Source organism: Pseudoliparis swirei, chromosome 16, assembly GCF_029220125.1.
Source record: "Pseudoliparis swirei isolate HS2019 ecotype Mariana Trench chromosome 16, NWPU_hadal_v1, whole genome shotgun sequence".
Taxonomy (NCBI): domain Eukaryota; kingdom Metazoa; phylum Chordata; class Actinopteri; order Perciformes; family Liparidae; genus Pseudoliparis; species Pseudoliparis swirei.
In genome coordinates this window covers 20,358,933-20,385,800 of record NC_079403.1, presented here as the reverse complement: position 1 = coordinate 20,385,800, position 26,868 = coordinate 20,358,933, and the positions used below count along the sequence as shown (strand labels likewise).

At 40.1% G+C, this 26,868-nt stretch overlaps 1 protein-coding gene across 2 annotated transcripts in view; it reads left to right on the top strand.

Annotated features, from left to right (window-relative positions):
- grik2 (glutamate receptor, ionotropic, kainate 2) overlaps window positions 1-26,868 on the top strand; it is a 260,814-nt gene that overhangs the window by 201,860 nt on the left and 32,086 nt on the right. For both annotated transcript variants that reach the window (XM_056434478.1, XM_056434479.1), the window contains exon 14: window positions 13,632-13,857. In XM_056434478.1, coding sequence (XP_056290453.1) covers window positions 13,632-13,857 — 226 coding nt within the window. The remainder of the gene's footprint in view (window positions 1-13,631; window positions 13,858-26,868) is intronic.

Below are 26,868 nucleotides of genomic sequence, written 5' to 3'. Positions count from 1 at the left end.
GGGTCCTGATAGCCGTGAGGCAACAGTCCTAACCACTGAACCACCGTGTCACCATGATCAAATACTGCAGTACCTGTACCTGTGAAATAGCCTGGAACCATGTAGCAGTGATAGTCGTGGCTCTGCTTGGTAATCCCCTCAGGTCATATAAAATACCTCCTGCATATCAAGGCCGCTGTTTGCCATGTTTGACAACTTCCCTGCATGAAATCTCTTTGCTCCAAGTTTGAATTCTCAAAAGGTTTCCTTTCTTTTTTATCTCTTGCAATCCGTCGATGGCACTCGGACAGCTTTGAGATTTAGCTTCATTTCACACCTCCTTTTCATCCATCTGTGCAATAGGCGCACATGCATTCGCAGGTGCTGTTCACACTGACACACACACACACACACAAGATTAATATGTTTGTGTGTGTCTCGTCTTCACACTGAAACATACTCACAATTCATTAGCAAACTGCTGTGGTGACGGTTCTCTTTATCATATCGCCGCACAAATGAATGAAAACAACAGTTGGTGTAAGAAGCAGCCATATGTGGCTGTTAATCATCTTACCTATGCTGAGGTCCCTCTGCAGCCATCGTTTACTGCCTTAGGTCGGACAGACAGTGTTAGTCGCAATCGTTTGAGCATTATTCAATTAAATTCTGTTTATTTTGTATAGCCCAATATCTCAAATTACAAATTGGCCTCAGAGGGCTTTACAATCTGTACACATACGACATCCCTGTCCCAGGACATCACATCGGATCAGGAAAATCTCCCAATAAAATAGAAAAAACCCTTTCATGGGGAAAGAAGGGAAGAAACCTTCAGGAGAGCAACAGAGGAGGATCCCTCTCCCCGTATGGACGGAAGCAATAGATGTCATGTGTACAGAATGAACAGCATTACAGAGTTACATAAACAAGTAGTTCGTAGTAGGCATGGACCACGATCCAGACCTCCGCAATCCATGAGGCGTTATGGGCTAGGTTGGTAGAAATGCATGGGGTGATATAGTTTTGTCATCAAGTTTTACAAATACAGCAAATATGTGCTCCAAATGTTTCATATCTTCAAGAAAATGACTCATGTGTCTGTAAAAGAAAACACTGTAACTGAATAACTCCTCACCAAACATCGCAAAAACAATCTTCCTTTACGACTCACAATATCACAAGTTCACAAATTGTGGAAGAAAAAGAAAAAGGCTCAATGTTTTTGGCAGGCTAGTTACAACTCGATATCTCTCCTTTCATTCATCTCAGGTGGCTGGCCATAAAGTAAAATGCCTCTGGGCCCAAACACACTTTAGAGCTAACCACTTGTGAGCAGGAGACTCGCACGTTAAATCTGCACGCCATGTCTGCACTGCACGGTAATGGTTGTGAAAAGTAAAGATATTCAGGTGAAGAAATTGGAATTAAAGGTTCAGTTCACAGTCATTAAAAGTACCTTTTGTACGCCACCAATCGCCGTTTTTCTTCCCCTCACACACTCTAAGATAGTTATGTAGATTGTATTTTCTGTCTGGTTTTGGTCGTGTTTCCTCTCTTTCCTCTGCCAACCAATAGCTGATGTGGACCTTCGAACACATTTGAAAATCAATTCACATCAATTCAGAGATTCTCATCTCTCAGATCTTTTATAATTGATTTGTTGCATTGGTCATAGTGGACTATCTAGTTCATAGCGTAGCCTGAATAAACATTCTGTATGTATTTGTGATTAATGTGGTCCTTAAATACTGTGTACTTCTCTGAATTCAATGTCACACAAAGCTATTTTCATAGACATGAAAAGTAACATGATTGATGTATTAGGAAGCAATATACATAAACAACTTTAATAAATATGCATCATCCCCACTGAACAGCATATGGTTGCCTCTTCCAGGAACATGTAGTCCTTTGCTGTCATTCTTTGTTGTAAATGTAAATCAACTTTTTATTATCACACCATCGTACACAACAAAGCACAATGAGGTGGAATGTAGCCTCTGCATTTAACCCATTCTTGCATGTTGGACATGTAACCCATCCTAGCATTAAGGCAGTGATTCTCAAACTGTGAGGAGCGCCCCTCTAATGGGGTGCAGTGGTACTACAGGTGGGGCGCAGGAGCAAATGCAGAAAGATCTTTATTGGGAACTTCACATATAACACAAGTTCAAAGTACACAGACATAAACACAGTTATTAATAAATACATGCTGATGTGCCTTTACCTTTGTGTACATGTTTACGTTACGCCGTTAACAGGTTATGCTTGCGCATGCGCGGCGGCCAAGACTCTCTGATTCTTGGCAGGTTGCATGTTATTGTTTTGAAAATGTATGCTATGTAAAACTCTTTATTGCCAACTATTTGAACTGTTTTGGTTTAGTTTTTCACAGGTTGCACTTATTGTTATTATTTTGAAAAGATATCCAGTAGAATACAGGTTAATTGCATCCACAATAAGCTACTTCTTTGCCAGTGTGCTTTTTTCGCACGTATATAACTTCATTTGCATTGTTCTAACAAAGTGATTGCACATTTAATTTACTTGAAAGTGATTTCAATTTTATTTATTCTATTTTTTGAAAAAGCACAGAAGGAGGAGTCACCAAAATGTATTTTAATATAAAGTCGGCATAGACCTTTTTTTATGGGGCATGAAAAGTTTTCTTCCTCCAAAGTGGGGCGTGGCAGAAGAAGTTTGAGAAGCACAGCATTAAAGGACCGCTACTATACAGCTGCCTGGGGAGCAGCACTGTGAGGGTGAACTAATCACCTCCACAGCTACCGGTCCCCACCCTGTACTTGAACTTGAACCCCTTCGTCCCCCTGGACTGAGCTGCTGCGCCTTCCTTAATGAGTCCAGGTTGATGCAGAAGGCATTCGTCTAAGTCATACTCTATCCACCGATCCCTTTAAATTGCATCTTCGCGATGATGGATGGAGAGCTTGTTATTATCTCCAGCCTCTGTTGATTAAGTGCGACAACACTCCCAGATGATGTTTGCACGCATCGCTATTCAAACGCACAAAGAAGTTACAAAATACCTTCCGTTTGGGTAATTATTGACGTCTGCTGTAAAATACAAGTCTAATGGTGGTTCATTATGAAAATGTCCTGCACGGGACAGTCTCTGAAGCTTTGAGGCGTGTCACTCGTCCTTCTGGCGATGACGTTCCCCGCGGGCCGCCGTGACGATAACACCGAATAATTTAATAAGCAAACACACGCCACTCTGTTTGGCTTGTTAGCGAATAAAATCACATTGTATTTAAAGCGTTGCTGGTTTTTCACCTCGTGTATATAATGTGGTGATGGCTGCGGAGTCTGCAGCAGGGACGGAAGCCCCTCTGGCACAAAGCTACATGTCCCCCAGGCTAACAAGCCTCAGTTGTTTTGCATTAGCCACAAGACAAATGGGAGGTACACCGCCAGCATGGTGATTAAATCACACAGATGAAGCGTATTAGGAAGATGTACATGATACCTGAGAGAGGCAGCGTATGCAGAGAGGGGGAAGGGTTCACTGGTATATCTTCTGACTCCAGCTCATGGCTGGAAGATCCAAAGTGTTTACGATCACAGGAATACATTCACAAAGAAATAGCAGCATCCTGCATATGATTAGAATGATAAACTGACATTTATTACCACAAAAATTTCGAGAAATATATACTTAATCCAAGTCGGTCTTTTTTCATAACACTGAACTGAAGCGGAACTCCACTGTAAATTCCCTCAGGAGTCTCCTGTGAGGATGAATAACTACAACCTGATGGTATGGCAATCATTTTAATTATTTCAACTCAGTTCTGTATGGTAATACCATACCCATGAGCCCATTGCATCGGAGAATAAGTCAGTCAGGTGTATACCAGAGCTTAAGTAAATTCAGAATGATTTATAATAACTAGAAACAACAAAGCTGCTAAATTTATCCAAACTCACCCCCGAACCTAAAAGTGAATAAATTGCATCCCTCTTGCTGTATTACTGATATCCACGGAGGATACAAGTCCATAAACTATGAAAACAAGGCATTATTATATTCTTATGGAGAAGGGTTGTTTTTAGTTCCTCCATACAAACAATTAAGTGATAAAACACAGAGCTCAGGTGTAGTTGAGCTAACACAATGACTCCTTAGAAACATTCATATAAATCCTAATCAGCCCAACTGGAATAAGAAAAACAAAAGAATTCACACAATCCATGAGGATTGCCTTCATTTTTCACAGTATTGAAGCGTTTCGAGGAGTTTAAAATATGTATGTGCAAGTAAAAACTATCAAATGTTAGTCATCTTATTGTTGACATTTGCAACAACTATGTGTGTTTTGTAAGACATTAACAAATGGGGGTATTCTACCGAAGAGAAACAGGATCAAAAAACCCTTTGTCAAAAGGCGGGGACAATTCACTGTTGTATTGTTTGGATTGGAGGAACATCGTTGCCTGATCTTTGAGTGTTTTTTTCAATTAGGAATATTTACTTAGATTTTGCACTAAATGCCAGCACATAACTGAATTAAAAACATGCAAATAGCACAAGAGCACCGAGATGCTATTTGCCTGGTAGCTCAGTGAGAAGTGCATGTCACTATTTGCTGGTGCTTGGAGAATTTAAGCTTCTTCTTTTTTTCGTCTTGTTTGCACAGATTTAGCGACCTTAAAAGTCGTGCAATCCATTCGAGAATTCACCCCTCGGTGTGATATTCCCAGGATGTACAGATATGGAAAAGAAAAGAATCCTCTTATGCTGGTTTTTTTATGTCACATTTATTAAAGCAATCACTATTTTCAGACTTTGATTTCTGTTTTGGGGTAAACATCTGCAGATATCATATTGTCAGTTATTATTATTGAAGTTCTCTTTTTTGCTGTTGTTTACAATTATATTTTTGTTGTGCTCACCTTCAAAATAATATCAATCATATTTTTCTATTCTATCTTTCTTCGTACATTTGTATACAATATGTTTCTTATACAATGTGCTACAAATAACTGAGTGTATAATAGCCTTTCCTTTTTTAGCCACATGTATCACAAACAGTGTGTGTCAAATATAGAGAGAGAATGCTCCCTGAATAACTTTTATCAGGAGGCTTTAAAAAAATATGCGAAACACTTTGACAAGCAGCGGGGACCAAGTCTTGACAAGGACCAACACAGTGTGTGTTATGGATAGCAAATCAAGGCCACACACACACACACAAATTATTATTTATAAAGCACATTGTACTGCACGTTTACTACTTATTTTTCCCCTTCTCATCAGATGCTCTGGTATTTGTACTCAGTACAATGACAATAAACTTTAATCTTAATCTGAAATACTATGTGCACAAAAACTAGTCAATATGGGAAGACAACAAAACAGCAGAGATCAAAGAAAGCAGGAGCATGAAGACTAGGAACTCGCTGGCCTGACACAGGGGACGAAGACAAACTGGTCCAGAGACACATTAAAAATACACTTGAGAGGTGTAAGTGATAACACAGGTGGGTTCATTCAGACAATCACAGTGGCGGGAAAAACACACCATAACAGGAAGTGAAGGGATCTGAAAGGAGAGGAGGGTTAAGTACCATACAATAAACAGGAATTGATGATAACTGATACAATAAGGAAAACATAACTCAGGAGACGGGACGAGACATGGCCAAATTGTTGTAATTGTAATCTCGAGATTGAGGGGGCCGTGCAGCAGGACTAGTTTTTATCTCCCAGACGCTTTATCTCTGTTTCATTCACAGGAACCGCGTAAATTACTTTGGATTACATTTTATAGTGCATTTGTCAAGACACGTAACCCCAAAATTCAATCAATGGATATGAATGATTAGGTAGAGTCCTGATGGGCAGGTGGCACCTGGCATGGTAGCCCCTCCCATCAGTGTATGAATGGGTGTACATCAGATCTTGTTCCTGATCCGATGTGAGGTCCTGGGACAGGGTATGTGTACAAATTGTAAAGCCCACTGAGGCAAATTCGTCATTTGTAATATTGGGCTATGTAAAATAAAATAAATTTAATTTAATTAAATAATGTAATCTTGTGTTTTCTGGTCTAGAAAAGCACAATAGAAGGACAGTCCGTTTACCATAACTATCCCAGTGAATACAGAGGGACTAACGACTCACGGGGCAAAGGGTCGACTTTACTTGTAATTTTGCTCGGGATGTGATGGTCACCATCGGTTCTACTGTATGTGTGTGTGAGCCGTCAGCCTATTACGGACGGAGTAACTGATGTAGATTAAAGAGGAAAGGTGGGAGGGTGGGGGGGGGAATAGGTCGAACAAAGCAGGAGACCGGTAGTCACATACGTAGTCAAGTTAATGCTTTTATTCTAAAACAGACACGTTTTTGTAGCCTAGATTTCTCTCTATTTGTTCCTTTTTTAAACAAAGGTATATTTTAAAAAGACATGTGAGGAGAGTTTATTGACATTCGGTCATTGTTATATGCAAAAGTGATACTATGGGTAGAGGAAGAGCGTAGTTTGAAGCTTCATGTCACTGACCAAGCTGCATTCTTTGACCCATCCACCGCCCCTCCCGCCTGTCTTGTGCGGACTGTGTTGCACTTTGTGCTATAATATATGTTATACTCTACTCACAGCTGGGTGCAATGTATACACATGCGAGACTAAGCTGTGTGGAATTGTTCACGTCGGACAGAAGGCCAAAAAGTCTGCAACCAGCTTCAGAGGTTCTTTAATACTAGCTGTAATGAATACCAATTGAAGATGCAAACCTTTCTTTTCATTTTGTAGATCACTTAAACTCACTGTTTTAGCTTTACCTCCTGGGAACTGAGAGAAAATATTGTATTCCAACTTCTTATTTGTTGTGATGTCTTACCTATTTAGAGTTAAATAAACATCTTACAATTTAAATATTTTGGAAATTATTTTAATTTTAAAGTTTTCAGCATGTCCACTGAGGTGGACCACAGGACCACGTTTGTGTGAAAAGACAAATTATGGCTGTAGACTGATATTAAAACAATAATGTATTCAACTTGATTATAAAACAAAATAATTCATCCGTTTGCTTGTTGGTTGAAGGATGGTAGTACATCTTCTATTAAAATTGAACGTCTGATGTCCAGAGCTAAATTAGAACAGATATATTAATTTTAATTTAAACATCTTGCATTTGGTTCACCTCATACAACAATGTTGAGTCTTTAAATACATACATTTTGTCCTGGTGTCCACTATAATTGACTATTATTTAAAAAAATAATAATAACTGAAATGCTTTCAGAACTAAATATATCATCCCTGACATGTTAATAAAGAAGAAAATAGATGAATATCATCGTAAAAATAATTAAGCAATATTTGACTTACAGATGCTATCTTGTGTCAAATGTACAGGAAGTTGTCATCCTCCCACCTCTACCCATGTGTTATCACTGGAAAGCCCAAGATGTCCTCTTAAGAGTACAGCAGGACTTGATAGGATAACTCAAATGAGTAAAAGGAGAGATGCAAAACCAAAATGTTCCACCACAAAGGACTATAATTAATGGGTTGGGTCCCAGGAGGAGCCTCCTTCATCCATCACAAGAGTCAAGACTGTACATGTCATTTACAAACTCAAAAAGCTCTCTAAATAACTTTGAATATGTGAACTTTGAATCTCACAGGATCGTCGGGGAGTCTATATTCTTGATGAATATCATGAAGTAAATATAGTCTTGCATCTCGAACAACATTAACATGTTAAATGAGTATGCCCTCTTTAAGTCGGCCATTTGATTCTACAGAACTGGGATGATTAATGTGCACTTCCGTGTCCTGTTCCCCCGGGTCCTGCAGTGCAGCTTGAGTTTGATTTGTTGACTCTGCACTGTAGAACAGAAAATTGCCACCTTCACTACTGTAAGCTGTTATGTGATGTTTCAGGACTCGCTGACCCAAACCCGCTCCCCGTCTTTACTCGTACGGATCAGACAACTGAAGCAAATAGAACAATGAATGTTTTGTTTTCTGTGGAAGGGTTGGTGTAGTGGTCTGACAAGGCCTGCAGGGCTCGCTCGCTCTCTCTCTCTCTCTCTTTCTTTCTCTCTGGGATTTAAATGTTCTGCAGCAGTATTCCAGGGTCACGTGACTTCCGCCTTTGGGTTTGAAAGAGGAAAGTCATTATTCATACAATAACTGTCTTTTTAAGGGAAAGTAAAAAAAACTAAAACAAATTTGGGACTGTCTCAGAAGATCACCAAGAGGAATGGAAGGAGAATCAAGAGAACACACATCACATGACCCTTAGGGTTCAAATGAGTGAGTTGGCCTCCAGATCTGCTGCATTTTGCAAGTGAGCCATGTCTATGAAGTGTTGCAGTTGGCTGAAAACCACATTTTAACTAGTTTCTTATGCGGATGAGGATGAACATGCTGTACTTTTAAATATAATAAAGGGCTTCTTTGACCTAAATATGTGAATGCAGCTGGGTAACGTAGAAGACAAAATAAAGACATGTGTTAGTAGATACTCAGTTCAAAAGAACTCAAGGACCAAGAGGGAACAGTTCAATAACTACACTGGTAATAGTTCCAGCCTTTCCAATTGGGAGTTGACATGTCGGGTTTGGATGGGGGAATAATAAAGCTGACAGATTTCCAAAAAGGAACAAGTTATTCCTCGAACTCCCCTCCTGGTTCTGGCTCCGGGAGGGTGTCCCAGTTTCCCTTGGCGAAGTAGCTGAAGTCTGTGGGTCGCCATCCATCAGGGTTTTTTGAACCGCTCTTAGTCTGGGCTCTCCCCCGAGACCTGTTGGCCTTGGGAGACCCTACGAGGATCACTGAGCCACTCAAACTCCTCCACCATGTTGAAGTGGCAATTCGCTGAGGAGTTTCATGGTATTCATGTTTACCAGATGATAAATAATGGTGACTTTAGCGAACCCCTGACTCTTCTTTTAACATCCATCACAGTACCGAAGAAGAACTGACATTCATGTTCCCCCTTAGGGTGAATAGTAATAACTATGGTTATCCTCTGAAATTTACATTTTGTCCAACGACCTGAAAAACTCTTGAGAATCTTGTTTTATACTATAATGCCGAAGTAAGTCACCTTAAACCCTTCCAGTTATGCAATAAATGATAAAAGAAATATTTCAAAATAAAGTCCTGTTTACGGTCATTAAGGCACTCGGCCTTAGTCAGTGTGTATGACTTTACCTTCTGTCAATAATGCGTGTAACAAGATTGATCTGGACATGTCAGTTGTTTGTGTGTGTGTCATTGCTCATTGTTGACTGCACCCTCTGCCAGAGCAGCCTCTCTCTTTTAATCTCTGCTGACTGTCCCCACTCAAAAAAACGATTCAAGCCCTTCTTAGAGGTGACACATTTAAATATTGTTTGATACATTTAAATAAATCAATTACAAAACGAAGATATTTATTTTGAATGGGTGTAACACAAAATGTATGAATACTTTCATTTATTAGATTTATTTAGGTTACACTCACAAAAACGATTCAAGCCCTTCTTCGAGGTGACACATTTAAATATTGTTTGATACATTTAAATAAATCAATTACAAAAATAGATATTTATATTTAATGGGTGGAACACAAAATGTATGAATTCTTTCAGTGTTTCATTGAGGACTACCCTTTGCGCATGCGCCAGCTGAAAATCAGTTGTTTACAAGGTGAAGACATTTTCAGGGCTGTACGGTGGTGTAGTGGCTAGCACCGTCGCCTCAAAGCCAAAGGTCTGTAGGTTCAATTCCCAGTCGGGGCGTTCCTTCTGTGTGGAGTTTGCATATTTTCTTAGTTAGTTAGTTTATATCAGGCCTATTCAACTAGCGGCCCGTTTGAGTTTAACTCTGGCCCGCAAGACTGCCTGCAAATCACTATAGCTTGGTAAGAAAAAATAAAACTGACGGACACGCCTCTTTTATACATTGAGACATCTAACCCAGAGCCATCGAGTTTCACTGTTGCCCCCCCCCCCCCCCGTCAACAATCCTTCTCGGCTCTCGCGCGACCCTCACTAGCACCCCCCCGTCAACAAACCTTCTCGCACAGGTGAGCATCGGGTGCTGATTTGATCAATATTCTGTGCGGCCCTCACACCCCCCGTGATTTTCTTATTCGGCCCACTTGCTACTGAAGTTGAATAGCCCTGGTTTATATTTTGAGTTGGACAAACACAAATTAATTTAATGAATATCGTTATTTTATTTGAGATGTATTTGATACAAATGAGTTGGACTAATTTAATTACATTGTATTGCACTGATGTGCTAAATTTGAGTTGGAGTTGCATATAATTATTGGATGGAAAACCTGCCAACAATTTAATTGAGTTCATCCAATGAGTCATTTCTTTGAGTGCATGCAGCAAAGACTTTGCTACCCTCCCCGACAATATACATTCATGAAATATCTTTCAAAGTTTTTTTAATTTTTTGTAAGATAGATATAGGAAATAGCCACATGTAGCATATACAGGAAGTAGCGAACATTTCTCAGTAAGTACGTTTAAAAAAAAGACGTTTTTATTTCTCGTTCTCATATTTGGGCTGAGGCAGCGATGACATAATAAACTATCTCTCCCTCTCCTGCTGTAGCTGTCCAGAAGCCTGTATTACAACGCAGGAGTCAGGGTTAGCGAGGTCACTTCAGGGTTCACTTCTTGCATGAAAATATAAGAGATCAACTCGTATAAAAGCTCTGCGTCCTGACCAATCAAAACTTGATTTATGGATTGTTAGATAATAATACACAAATATAAAGAACATGCAAAAAAAGACAGCTTAAAGTAATACATCGCAGACTGTAAATATGTTAATAAACGGATGTATAACTTCACTGTCTCATCTGAAGCAAGATAGATCTGACTATAATTACATGTGTTTATTCTGTGAAATGAATGTAATGCAGATTGAATGCTGTGTGACAATATTTTAGCCATATTATATAATCTGGGATGAAATAGAAGAAAAAAATCTGTATAGAATAAAAGTATATATCCTCATCATATATTCATATCATATATGCACTTCCGTGTGTTCCAGTCACTGACTGGATGCAGCAATACATGTACATTAGCTCCAGTTACTTTAAAGGTACGCCGTGAGTGATTATAAGTAATGAAAAAGAATCTTCTTGACGTTTAGAATTATGATTTCAGATTTTATATTTAGACCTGATAAACCTTAGCAACACAATAATTAAACAGGCACACGGCAAATTATAGTCAGATCTATCATGCTCAATATTAATCAGTGACAATGTAAATCGGTTAATGCTGTTATTTTTACCCTGACTTTTATGTTTAACTTCTTCATATTTCTCTAATATTATAGTGTTATCTTTATTTATAAAGGGTGTCACTCTGCTAACAGCAGATTTGTCCATCTTTGTGATTGGTCAGATGCTGCGCTCATACACAGATTTAATAACTCTGGTTTATTTACCAAGTTGATAACGAGCTTTGTCGGACTGTTTAAGGGGATTCTGGTTGTTAGGGTTAGTTATACCAGATAACCAAAATATACCCTGGGTATGTTGAATTCTATTTGTAGTACAGGCCCTTGGGTTCTTATTCTTTATTTATGATGAATGTATGTCTCCAAAACACTGATCTTGCCATGAAATGTGATTACTTTTAACCTTTAATTGAATTCTTTATATCATAGTTGGTTGTCTGGGAGGAGCCTCGGTATGGAGTGAGTATTGAGTAAGATTGGTTTCCCCCACCCCAACCAAAGGAAGAGACTCTCCCCTCACAACAACAATCCCCATGTCATGTTAAGTTAACAGTGTTATTGTTGCTGATTTAGGAATCATAATGCATAACAGAGCAGGTTAAATGTGGATTTAAACCTTTTTTAATCTTTAGCCAAGACCATCATCAGTCACTAACATTAGTGCTTTGAGTTGCTTGAACATCACCACGAAAGCTTTATTACAACAATACTACTTGCTAAGATCATGTATGTTAGGGGAAAGAAATGAAAGGATGCATACACAATGCATTTGTTAATGCAAATTGTCATCTTGATGCTAATTAGTTGCTTTTAGAAGCATTTAGGAAATAATGATCTTATCCTGGTGTTAAAAATGGTGATATTATATACATTAAACAATGAATAACTTGCCTTCATAAACCAACACTGAAATGACAACCGTTGCGTAGAAGGCTCACATACTTCCAGACGCCATCCTGTCCATCCTGAATGTGTCTTATAGTGTAAGCAATTACACAACACAAATCAGTTAATACACAGGATACAGAGGATTACTCACTCACCATCTTGATCTAACGAAGGCTGATGGTGGTTTTGGCTGGTTCTTTTCAGCCCATCACCCCCACATGACTCAATGCTGCCCAACATACTGCTGGGGGCCTTTCTGCTTGATTTTGGATTTGCAGAACAAAAAAGCATGACTACAATCTAGAGATTGTAAAGCATCGCTGATCTACAGCCACTTCAAATTTGATGATTAGCCAGCTGTTTTCTCCAGATATGACAAACTGTGAGCGTTCTTCGACAGAGGCATGCTCATGAAAACGGTATTAGGTGTTGACTTGAGAGGATCGGACAGCGGAAAGCTGGTACTCATTTTTTTTTCCAGCTATTGCTAGAATATTCTGACTCAGTTTGACTAAACAAAAAGGATGTCACACATTCTGAAATGCTCTGGATGGATGCTTGTAGACGTGTTACTATTTTGGTTTGACAACCATTCATGGCATGTACCCATTGCGCTTTCCAAGATCTCTCATGTGGTTGAAGCCCAATCGGCTCTGAATCCCCTGTGTAGAGGCTCTGGGATGCTCTCTCTGTCTGACTTGGAGCGTAGGTGGTTATCTGACTCTCCGTGTATTCACAGTCGTTGCTCTCGCCTTATCAGCAGTCTAAAGCTTGCATGCTCAATCGCCTGATTTGTCAAGGGTGACTCCAAAAGATTCTGATAGGCACTCCGCACATCACCCAGTTGATCTAAAATATCGACCAGCCACAAAAAGTCATTACACACAATAATGGCGGGCAGGACCTTGAAGATGTGACTTAATTAGGTTTCAAATGGCTTCAAAAATGCCTTCAAATCGGCTCCCCTGGAGAGTAATGTGCTCTTGGATTTTCCTCCATGATTACAGGTGTAGAAAGTGAAGCACAGCGCTACTGACAACACCGCTGCTGATCCTAACTATGGGTGATAGCAGCAGCACAGATTGCAGAGAGGTGTACGTCATACACAATCGCACTGCTGCTGCTATTTAGCATGCTCGTCCGCTTCAGCCTACGTTCCCCTCACAAGCGGAAATGACTGAGGCAGACAGAGAGCGTATACAGCTCCGCTCGCAGCTGCAAAACGAGTTAAAGCAAATTACATTTTCATAATTAAATTTGGAAAAATAATTTAATGCAAATAGTCTTGCAGGCCGTGAAGGAGCTGTTTTTATTGCCAGTATATGAGGGCTCTGCCTGACATTGTGTCTTTAAATCATTCAGAACATTGCGAAGAGAGAAAAGTAATTCGTCATTAACCTGCGACCTCGAATTTCCCTTCACAGCAAACCACAGTGTGGCTTTTAGAATGAATACATGTGAAGATGTGCCGTCTCTCAGTTTCTCTTCTTACTCATAATGCTCTTCCGTGTCTCCTCACAGAAAACCAAGATCTCCACGTATGATAAGATGTGGGAGTTCATGAGCAGTCGGAGGCACTCGGTGATGGTGAAGAACATTGACGAGGGCATCCACCGGGTGCTCACCTCAGACTACGCATTCCTCATGGAGTCCACCACCATTGAGTTTGTCACCCAGCGCAACTGCAACCTCACCCAGATTGGAGGCCTCATTGACGCCAAAGCCTACGGGGTCGGCACCCCAATGGGTATGTATGCGACATTTACACACCGTGTTTTGCTGAGGGAAAACAGAGAACCTCATGACAGCAACATGTGCGTTCAAAAACTACAGGCTACACAAATGGATTGAGTTGCAATTCTTTGTGTTGCAATAAGAGGCGCTGTAGTAGGACCAGAGTCCTTCACAGATGTCATGGTAGCCACATTAGTACGGTGCCTTGTTGGGTTAACTCCGTTATGTTGCGCTGAGCATGCACGATCTCAGGAGTTGCATAGGATGAGTGTTTTCATGTTTTTTAGCATAATGTAAGTAAGTAAGTAAGTAAAGTTTATTTATATTGCACTTCACAGACAAAGTGTAACAATGTGCAGAACAGTAGTCAAATACAACAATTTGGCAATAACAGGGGTGAAACAATTAAAATGTTAAAGTTAAAGGAGCAAAGTACAATACACAGTAAAAGATGGTGCAATAAAATGAATAAGATAAAAAGATAAAAAGCCAAAAAAGCAGGCAATAGAATATTTAAATGAACCAAATGCCAGTGTAAACCGATACGTGTTGAGATGGAGTTAAAATGATGCTACTGAATCTGAAAACATTAGGGGTGCAGAGCAGTGCACAATGTATTCACATTTGTTTCAAGATTAAAAAGCATCAGTGCACTGAACGCGACATTCAACACATTGATTGTGACTGTGCAAAGAACGGTGTACGTTGGTACTGATTAAAGAGGGAGGAAGGCCCATGCTACAGTCTCACAACAAGTTTCTTGAAAATGTGGCCTGTAGTTTTCTCTGTAATCCTGCTCACAAACAAACAACCTTCAATTACTTCCTTGGTGGAGGTGAAAATGTGTTCCTAAAATAATTACCAAATTGCCAGCCTTTCAGGAAACTTGCTAATTTTTAGATTATTTATTAAAAAATTACAGACACGTAAAATATATTCTAGGAGTTTAAGTTTCCTCCTGTAAGATAATTAATATTTCTATAGAATGTTGAAATCTCTATTGCACATTTACAGCCTGGTGAACTGTATTCTGCTGCAATACATTCCTCAGGGTATCCCATGTGGAGGAATAGTTAGCAGGGAAAATCCCGGGGGCTATCTCCAGCAGGCAGAGAAATGGTGTTACATAAATAGAGGGAGGAATGGGGAGGATGGAACATTACACTGCGTGTGTCTGGAGGTGCAACATTTGATTATGAGGCTCAGCAGCGGATTGTCATAATCCTGTTATGAATGCAGTGAAAAGAAACACTCTGGTTAAGTACCTGCAGAATTATAACTGGCAGACAACTTCACATGATGACCTTTTGCAAAAGGCTCCTCTTAAATCATGTTCATTCACTGAAGTAGTCCCTGCAGTGTTTGTGCCTCTTGCAAACACGGCTTGTGAGCAACATGCTGCCTCAATGAATGCAGACTAATGAGTCTGAAGCCTGAAACCACTAGCTACATGGAGGACATGTTATGATGTTTTCAGTTTATTTAATAGGCACCTGGAACAATTTAGGAACATACTATAAGAAAAGGAAGGTGATGCTACAGTCTGTCTTTGCACATCTGATTCTGGTTTATTTAGATCATTTGATAGTGAAAGCAGGCTGTACAGCAGATGACATGAACCCTTCCTTCACCTGTCATTGGTATTCGCTTCCGATTGTAAAAAAAAGAAAGGCAGAAACTAGGCATTGTTCTTGAATCTTTTTTTCGATTTGTTGTGGAAATGATCTAAAGAAACTAGTTCATGAAAACATTTGAGATCAGTGGCGGACACTCACACCTTAAAAGCCAGCTGCATGTGGAGGGGCATCAGCGCACATAAAGGTTACGAGTATGTAGGGCACTGCAATTTCCTTCCCCAGTTTTTTTTCTTCTATTTCTTGGGAGTTTTTCCTGATCGGATGTGAGGTCCTGGATAGGGAGGTTGTATGTCTACAGATTGTAAATTGTAATTCATAATTTGTGATATTGGGCTATATAAAATAAACTGAATTGGAAGAATAAACTGAATCTTGTTTCCTCCACTGGAAGGCCACTTTAGAAGGCACTTTTGCTACATTTCTTTGGAACATGTGGGAAACAAGGATTCACCTCATGGAAGCAGCACAAGCAGAGATGACCTAAATGCAGAGGCATAGTCAGAGAGAATAAATATACTTTTAATTAAACAAAACAATCCCAAAGGTTCCCAAAAGGCAGGTAGGAACAGCTGGCAGATCATAGCAAACAAAACGCAATGTGACATGAAGATGTACTGACAAAAGACGAGAGGAGCAGAGAGACATAAGGAAAGGAGGGCGCTAACGAGGAGCAGGTGAAACCAATAAGGGCGGGGCAGACAATCAAAAAGGCGGGAAAACAGACAAGGGCAGGAAGTCAAACAAGACATGACACATTAGGGCTCAATCACACCAGATGCGACTCTCAAACACGCATCACCAGCAAAACCATTGTTTTCCTATGGTACGGCGACCTTTTCACGCCTTTTAAATGCCGCGCGGTGCATTTCTCTTGCGTTTTTTAGCCGCGCATAAAAGTTAAAATATTCTCAATTTTAAGCACGAGGCGCGGAGTCGCACAGCTCATCAATGTCACACACGGCCAAGGCAGCCAATCGGATAAAGCAAGAGGTGGGCTTTCTAACTTTACCACTTACTTCCTGTTTTTGTGTGGTATTCGCCGTACTATTTCCTTTTTTTTATACCGTAAACCCAAAACCTCCCTTTTTCCTCCTCCTCATCCCACAACACAGCAAGGGCAAGAGCGGGACGTCTGCTTGAATCGATTTTGTAATTGAAGTTTTATCGCCCGTTTTCGCATGCAGGCGCTCCAAAGGCGCACCGGGCTGTTTTTCTCGTCTCGTTTTTGCCGAGGTGTTTTTGAAGCGGCTGCGCTTTTACAAGTTGCATCTGGTGTGATTATGCCCTTAGGAGAGCGAATTTACAAAAATAAAACAGTAAGCAGACAATGAAAAATCCCAGAACTAGGAAAAGAAATAGTGCTTTTGTTTGGGACTACTTATAGCAGATTTATCCACATTTGGAGCTCTATAGTGTGTATTTGTGGCAGCAGGACGGTGTATGTGATTGTGTCTTTCATGGAGCTCTAGGGTACTGAGGAAGAAGAGACATCAGGCTTTGATACACACTCAATACTTGTTATTTGGATTGGTATATTGTTGGTTTGGGTATTTTCAGAAGATTTGTTGTTACATTTAATCTAGAACATCAGTATATTTTGACAACGGTGTGGTGAATCACATTCAAGCTTTTACTGATCCAGGATTGTCTGGCACATAGTTCATCTTTACCCTTAATATCCACTCTTGGCTATTTTATTTCACTTGAAGTTAAGGTTATTAAATCATCTTTATCTTCACTGTCTGACAGTATTCTGATTACAGCTATTCATTATAGCAGTAATCACACCCAAGACTCCATGTTACTTATGGCTGCATCGTTCTATCAAATGGAAATACTCTGCAGGTCTCCAAAACTCAGCCTGACATATTTGGTATCTGAAATCACCACTAGAATAAAAACAGACCAAAGACCCAGACATTTTGAGATGAAAATGGTCACAATTATAGACATTTTATACAATCTGCAACAAAGAAATATTATCAGGATGTGCATTCAGAAATCTCTCTTTGTGAAGAAAAGATGATATCCTGTGGCTGTTTCGTCCTGACGAATCAGAGAAGTGTCCTCTGGGACTGTGAGCGTTGGCAAGGTCATTTGCTGCTGCTTGTGTATGCTCTGCCGGTCAGCCACACAAGGTAATTTGAGTGACTGTTTTTCTGTGTGTGAAAACAGTGGAGGTTAGGGTATATTTGCTTTGGGTGATTGCATTTCTTGACTGATGTGGTCCTTTGAAGGTTTGCTACTGTGTGTGTGTGTGCGTGTATGTTTGTGTGTGTGTGTCTGCTTTCATGCCTAGATGACTGTATACATCTATTCATATTCTACATGTGCATGTGCGTATGCCACTGGAAGAAAGAAAGGTGGCTTAAGAGGGTGAGTGGGATGAAGGGGAAGTGAGTGCTCGCCTGTGGCGGCTTGTGCACCACACAGATTGTCCGTACCAAAGAAAGGAGGGGTGTTTGCATCATTACTCCCTGGTGGCCCATTCACATGCAGTCAGAACAAGGTATTTAAATTGCTAATCCTACCCTTTTAGTACCCTTTACCATATGAAGCCGGTATTCCCATGTAGCCGGACCATTTAGCATGTATCTCATTGACTTGAACAGAGAGTAGGTGTCGGCCTGCATTAGAACTCGGGCCGCGATAGAGCCACAGCACTCAGCGATCGGCCTCTTGGCAGCTCCCTCAGCTCCGTAATGGACAGACTTAGTTCACCCCCCAGCTGTTAGTCATAGCTCATTCTAATGGTGCGTTTACTGCATGAAACCTCTCCTGGCAGCATATGTTGAATCTCAGGACAATATTGAAACATAGGAAGGGCTGTTGTAGGACAACATCGGATCCTGTTGGTGCCAGGAGAAGTGCACTAGTTATTCTTAAGTATTTTGGTTTTGTTGAAGATAATTTGATTTGACAATTTTACGTGCCTGGGGCTGTGGCTCACGGGGTCAAGAAGGTGGATAGCCGTGTCCTGGAGCAAGACACAGAACCTCTAACCTGATCCGCCACATGGGTTGTTATACGGAACTATCTGAGAAGTTGTCAATAGAAACAAGTTTGGAAAAGGGCAGACACTTTAAAAAGATAGTCAGCAGAAGAGCAAAAACATCTCCATGAAGAAAAGTATTTCTTATTGCTCTTTGCTCTTCTATCAATGAAGAAATACTTTCTAGTTCTGATATAGATATTAGGGTCGGCTGTAGCTGATGGGGGAGAGTCGTCGTCCTGTAACCACAAGGTAGCCGTTTCGATCCCCGCACTCTCCATAGTTGCATGTCGAAGTGTCCTTGAGCAAGACACTGAACCCCCAGTTGCTCCCCGGACGCTTCATTGCAGCCCACTGCTCCTTAATAAATTCTTATTAACTAAGGATGGGTCAAATCCAGAGAATAATTTCCCCAGGTTTACATTTATTTTTTCTTGTTTCTAAATGATGCTATTTTAGCAGTAACAACAGCCATTGTTGTTTAGAACGAACAGTCAGTGACCGTGAAGGTAATAGTGCCAGCAGGCATATTATTTTGCCGGGGGGTCTATTGACTTTTGGTCTTCTCTGTTCACAACTTTCACAAAATTTGATTTGAGCATCCAGACTTTTAAAAAATTAGTCTGGGTAAAATCTGATGAGGGCAAAACAAGAATGTGAACCGGGCCCAAGTTTGCGTTGGCTGCAACATTTCATCAATTGTTTATCATTATATACAGATTTTACCCAAGTAATTCATCCTATATTAGATATCTTTGGACGCTTTGATCGTCCACTGAAGTTGTGTGAGTCGGAACAATGTTTGGCTGCACAGGATTTGCTTGTATTGACTTGTAGTGAAATAGTCTGTACAAAGACAATCTACTCAACCTAAACCTAACTTAAAGACACAAACAGAATGCAACTATATAAGAACTGTGAACGATTGTCAACCCGTCTGTCCGTCACTTTGATATCTCACCAACATTACCGGCTAGATAACCGTGAACTGAGCAGTACATATGAACGATGATCAAGAAATGAGTAAGTTCCTTTTCAAACTTGTGGGAAAAATTAGCTACGTCCAATAATAAGGCAGAAACAGCTAAACTGAGACATGTATCTGGGATCCAGGCAGAGGAACATCTGCCCTCCACAGTCTCAGTGTGAGGCCAAGAAAAGTGTTACTCTTTTCCTCTCTTTGAGCTCGTGTGTTGGCAGGTTTTACTCTACCGAATGCTCCGTAGTGGAGAAAGCTCGGGACACTGTGTTTTAAAATATCCTCTTTCCACTATTAGTTGTTTTCTTCTGATGATATGCCGTGTTTTCTTCTTTTTTTTTAAAGCCATTAAATTCAGTCACTGCCTGCACTACCATCACATCTTGTATTTGCCGATTTTGAGCCGGCAGCTTGAGCAGCCACCGTCTCCTCCTCTGGCCTGGACTGAAGTCTCAGGAGGCCCTGCATTATTCATCATCCTTCTTTTCGCTTTGTCTCTCTCCCCCTGATGAGTATCAATCTTCATTTAGCTTCATTAGGCTGCATTAATCAAACAGGGTTTGGGGGAAGTGTCTGCGCTGCTTGTCAGCAGGCTGCTGTCCTTCCAGTCGTCTCTGCTGCCGCTTGCCACCGGGCTGTTCGGCTCCGACCTCATAAACAGGAAGAGTCATGAATACATTTCCGTGAGATAGAAGATCTCCAACGCCGTGACCTGCGGCGACTGACTCCACCTCAACCCCCCCCCCCCCCCCCTGCCGCTTTCACCACCACCATCCGGTCACACTCCGGGATGTGTGTGATAGAAAGCGAAAGGATATTAGAAAGAGTGCACACAGACTGAGGAATCAGCATTGACATCAATTTTCTGGGGGCACTTTCATTTGAAAACATTTACCACCATTTCCAAACTTATACAGAGGAGATGACTTAGCCATGTGAACTATGAGAGAGATTTTGATACAGGATGCAAACAAGGAAAAACTGACTGACATAATAGTCTGAGCATATACCCCCCATTCCCCCCATGAAGATGAGACATGGTGGTGACAATATGAAGAACACCGAGCCTCTATATCGTAAATCTTAATGGATGTGATGATGAGCCCATTAGACTGAGCCAAAGCGTGACACACTCAGCTGGTTCTGATGAAACACAGTCCCAGGGCAGTTTGTAAAATAGTCACACAATTAAATTGAATCAGTCAGATTTATGTTTTACGTCGTAAGTTAGCTTTAGGCGACACAACCACTGAGTTAGGCTTAGGAAGTACATCATGTTTGGGCTTAAACACTCTATTTACAATTCAATTCAATTCAGTTTATTTGTATAGCCCAATTTCACAAATTACAAATTTGTCTCGGAGTGCTTTACAATCTGTACACATAGACATCCCTGCCCCAAAACCTCACATCGGACCAGGAAAAACTCCCAAATAACCCTTCAGGGGGGAAAAAAAGGGAAGAAACCTGCAGGAGAGCAACAGAGGAGGATCCCTCTCCTAGGATGGACAGATGCAATAGATGTAATGTGTACAGAAGGACAGATTTAGAGTTAAAATACATTCAAGATTCAAGATTCAAGATGTTTTTATTTGTCACATACACACACAGGGTGTGCAGTGAAATGAAAGTGGCAATGCTCAGCAGGAATGTGCAAGGGCAACAAGTACACACTATTTACAATAAAAAACAACACAATATTTACAGTAAGTGTGCGTGTGTGTGTGTGTGTGTGCCTAAGAGGGGCAGTTGTGTGGGTCTATGTGGGGGTCCTGGTGAGGTCGGAGTTCACAGTCCTGATGGCCTGAGGAAAGAAACTCCGTCTCAGTCTCTCTGTTCTTGCAGCGTGACTACGGAGGCGCCTGCCTGACCGCAGCAGCTGAAACAGTCTGTTGTTGGGGTGGTGAGGATCCTTCATGATCCTGCCGGCTCTGGTTCTGCACCTCCTGGTGTACAAGTCCTGCAGGGTGGGGAGTGTAGTTCCAATAGTGCGTTCAGCCGAACGCACTACTCTCTGCAGAGCCTTCCTGTCCTGAGCGGAGCAGTTGCCAAACCAGGCTGTGATGCTTCCTGTCAGGACGCTCTCTACAGCTCCAGAGTAGAAGGACTGAAGGATCCTGAATATGACAGAGTGTATGAATAGTTCATAGTAGGCATATTCCACGATGGAGACCTCCACGATCCATCAGGCAGATGGCGGTGGGGAGGAGGAGTGGGCGGAGTCTCAACAGGACAGTGGCGTAGTCATGAGCAGGAATTCCACGACCCAGACGATCCATCAGGCAGATAGGATCTATGCCGTCTCATAGGGTCCGATGACCCCATGAGACGTAAAGTCAAAAGGACTTCCGGGGAGAAAGCAGAGTTAGTAACGTGTGATTGAGAGATGAAAATTCATCCTTAAGGAGAGAAAAAAGGAGATAGGTACTCAGTGCATCCTAAAACGTCCCCGGCAGCTATAAGCCTATAGCAGCATATCAAGGGGCTGGACCAGGGCAAACCTGATTCAGCCCTAACTATAAGCTCTGTCAAAGAGGAAGGTCTTAAGTCTACTCTTAAACGAGGTGACTGTGTCTGCCTCCCGGACTGAAATTGGAAGCTGGTTCCATAAAGAGGAGCTTGATAACTAAAGGCTCTGGCTCCCATTCTACTTTTTAAGACTCTAGGAACTACAAGTAGTCCCGCATTTAGTGAGCGTAGCTCTCTAGTGGGGCAATATGGTACGACAAGCTCCTTAAGATATGATGGAGCATCACCAATCAAGGCTTTGTAGGTTAAGAGAAGAATTTTAAAAGTGATTCTTGATTTTACTGGGAGCCAGTGCAGAGCAGCTAGTGCAGGAGTGATGTGATCTCTTTTCTTAGTTTTAGTGAGAACACGAGCTGCAGCATTCTGGATCAACTGGAGGGACCTAAGAGATTTATTAGAGCAGCCTGCTAATAAGGAGTTGCAGTAATCCAGTCTCGAAGTAACGAACGTGAACCAATTTTTCTGCATCTTTTGAGACAAGATGTGCCTGATTTTGAAATATTACGTAGATGAAAGAATGCAGTCCTTGAGATTTGCTTTACGTGGGAGTTAAAGGACAAGTCGATCAAAGATAACGCCAAGATTCTTTACAGTGGTGTTGGATGCCAGGGCAATGCCGTCTACAGAATCCACATCACCAGATAATTGATCTCTGAGGTGCTCAGGGCCGATTAAAATTACTTGGTTTTGTCTGAGTTTAACATCAAGAAGTTGCAGGTCATCCATGTTTTTATGTCTTTAAGACATGCTTGAATTTTACAGAGTTGGTTGCTCTCCTCTGGTTTTATCGATAAATATAGTTGAGTGTCATCTGCATAACAATGAAAGTTTATGGAGTGTTTCCTGATAATATTGCCCAAAGGAAGCATGTATAAGGTAAATAAAATTGGTCCAAGCACAGAACCTTGTGGAACTCCGTGATTAACGTTGGTGGTTATCGAGGCGTCATCGTTTACAAATACAAACTGAGATCGATCTGATAAATAGGATTTAAACCAAATTAGTGCCGTGCCTGAAATGCCAATCGACTGCTCCAGTCTCTGTAACAGGATGTCATGGTCAATGGTGTCGAATGCAGCACTAAGGTCTAACAAGACCAGCACAGAGAGGAGTCCTTTATCTGCTGCCATTAAGAGGTCATTTGTAATTTTCACCAGTGCCGTCTCGGTGCTGTGGTGTTTTCTAAATCCTGATTGAAATTTCTCAAATAAACTATTATGATGTAGAAAGTCGCACAACTGATTTGCGACCACTTTCTCAAGGATCTTGGAGAGGAAGGGGAGGTTAGAGATCGGTCTGTAGTTAGCCAATACCTCTGGATCCAGAGTGGGCTTCTTCAGGAGAGGTTTAATAACAGTGAACAGTGAACTTTTCAAACACCAACACTTTTGGGTATCCAGTCATACACAGGTCTTATGGTTAAATGCTAGTTTGTTAGGATGTTCCTTATTGGTTCAAAATAGATTGGACAGGAATAGCCTGCAAATGCTCAAAACATAGGATGTACAATGACTACGTACACATTTGATTCATGTTATTTGGTGTGATTGCCACTGCAATAATGGATAAAATAGATAAATATTCTTGAGAATATAATATTTTAATGTAATCAGGTAATTACAGGCTCAGGCTTCAGGGAGACGCATTGGGCATTAGCAAGAACAACTCGTAGGAACACATGTGTTCTAAAGTGGTTTGTTCGAGTGATATAAAGGATTTCCCTGATTACCAATTTGTGGTATTTAGAATTGTTCTTTTTTTTAAACACAATTTAAGAGCAGTGCAGACTTACTGTAGGCATCAATTAGTCTGCTTTAAGCAGTTTGTCACTTATGTAATGTATTTTATTTAAATTATGTTGATGTTATTCTCTTTGACACTGCAATTTAAAATATAGGCTGATATAATTTCTGTATTGGATGTTTAAAAAAAATGAAATTAGGGTATATCACCATTAAGTTGTGTGACACTACAATATCAATATTACATTTTTAAATGAATTGCTCATTGCAGCCATTATGGCCGTGCTGTGGTGAGACTATATTCATATGGAACCATTTAAATCGAGTGAGACTTGTTTAGATTTTAACACAAATGTTGTACAGATAAGTAACTTTTCAATCGTTCAAAGTCTTTGGCGATTAGACTCCATCCTGATGTAGGATAACCATGGGGCCGTGATGACGACTGATATTGCAGAATTGCCCAAAAATATTATTTTATGTAAATAAAATAAATCAATACCTTACCTAAGGCTGCAGAGATTGCCTAAGCAAAAAGATAAAAACTTTGAAAACAGGAAAACGGTCAGGCTAGACCACGAGTTAAGGAAAGATCACGTTAGACCAGGAAAATAACAAAAGCTCACATTAGACCGACAGATATTAGGCAGTCAACGTTAGACAAGGAAAGAAGGAGCGTTCATGTTAGACCAGCAGATACGAATCGCTGACGTTATACCGGCCGATACGAAGCGGTCAAGTTAGACCAGGAAAGAAAGAGCGGTCACGTTAGACCAGCAGATATGAAGCGGTCAAGTTAGACCGGCAGATACGAAACAGTCAAGTTAGACCAGGAAAGAAAGAGCGGTCACGTTAGACCAGCAGATACGAAGCGGTCACGTCAGACCGGCAGATACGAAACGGTTACATTAGACCAGGAAATAAGGAGCAGTCGCTTTCGACCAGGAAATTTATTTCAGCTCGAATTCTCTCTTAAGTTCCATTTCTTCTTTATTTCTGTGACATTAGACTCCCAGGTGGCACAGCATTAACACCAGAATGATTTTCTTCCATTTGTTGGCTTTAGTGGGTCCCTTAATTCTGCTGTTAAAATGATAGACTTTCTTTTATGGATCTCTGAAGGCAGTAATTGTATTATGCTAATTTACAATCCTCATAAAGGTGCTCATGTAGGTACAGGTGGCATTCATCTTCTTTACGCATGTCATTTACACTATTATCTGAAGTTAAGAGTGTATGAGCCCATCGTATGATCAAAAGAAGAGTGTTCTTGCATAAGATGCATTGATTTCCTCCTAAAAGTCATATATTTCGAAATCACGGTGTATCGGTACTACAAAGTTATCTGTACATTAAAAATATATAATATTGGTATCGTGACAACCCTACCAGGAGGTAGGAGGCAGAAAAGACAGCAAGGAAAAGGCTCATGGCCTGTTCAGGCCAAAAAAAGGAAGTTGGTTCGTGAATGCCTTTAACCATTGTGTACTGTATATAATAAAAATGTATATTTGTTATTATTGTTAGTCGTAGTAGTAGTATTATTTGGGCCCGAGCACTGACATGGTCAGAACAATCAAAAGTCCATAGTTATAAAAGCTTGAGGTTTCATCAAACGATGTGTATGTGATGCGGCGACCCCAAAAATCGAACTGCACCCCCAAGAGGCTAAAACTACCTACATGCTCGCTGTAGAGACCCCATTGTGATGTCTCAAACATAAAAACAAAAAATTACAAAAAGTTATTAACTAGGAGTTCTTACAAATGTGGATTTAAGTCCATTTTATAAAACAGGGAAAAGAGAAGAAGGAAACCTCTCTTAGGATAACTAGAGTGTAATAGATGTCATGTGAACAGAATTAACAAAAGAATAGAAAAAATATTACTAATAATAGCAGAGGATATAATAGAATGGAAATAAATAAGTGTTATTCTAAATATTTGACTGCTTTCTTTACAAGAATTGTACATAAGGAATAAAGTAATTCATGAATATTTGTTATTAGATACGAGTACATGTTTACTCACAATTCCTCCTTGGGATTGAGGAGTTGCATGTTAGGTTCTTTCATCACTAGTATACTTCTTGCTTCTACCCCCCCCCCCCCCCCCCCATGATATTTTGGAGAACGGTTATCATACAATACGTTAGGCATGTATGTCAAACAACATGTTTGTCAAAGAAATATATAGCACGGAATATATAATACTTTCCATTTGAACAAAATCCCCAGAACAGAATAATTTCAAAGACTTACACACACACACACACACACACATATATATATATATATATATATATATATATATATATATACAGGACTGTCTCAGAAAATTAGAATATTGTGATGAAGTTCTTTATTTTCTGTAATGCAATTAAAAAAACAAAAATGTCATGCATTCTGGATTCATTACAAATCAACTGAAATATTGCAAGCCTTTTATTCTTTTAATATTGCTGATTATGGCTTACAAAAGAAAACTCTAAATCCTATCTCATAAAATTTTAATATTTCCTCAGACCAAGTAAAAAAAGATTTATAACAGCTGAGTGTTTGTCAAGGCTCAGGAAACCCTTGCAGGTGTTTCGAGTTAATTAGACAATTCAAGTGATTTGTTTAATACCCTACTAGTATACTTCTTCATGATATTCTAATATTTAGAGATAGGATATTTGAGTTTTCTTAAGCTGTAAGCCATAATCAGCAATATTAAAAGAACAAAAGCTTGCAATATTTCAGTTGATTTGTAATGAATCCAGAATGCATGACATTTTGTTTTTTAATTGCATTGCAGAAAATAAAGAACTTCATCACAATATTCTAATTTTCTGAGACAGTCCTGTACATGGGACTGGACTCAGAAAAAAAAAAATTAATGATGATAAAGTTCTTTTTTTGTAATGCAATTAAAAAAACAAAAATGTCATGCATTCTGGATTCATTACAAATCAACTGAAATAGCCTTTTATTCTTTTAATATTGCTGATTATGGCTTACAGCTTAAGAAAACTCAAATATCCTATCTCTAAATATTAGAATATCATGGAAAGTATACTAGTAGGGTATTAAACAAATCACTTGAATCGCCTAATTAACTCGAAACACCTGGAAACACATTTTCAAATGTTTGATTTTGTTTTG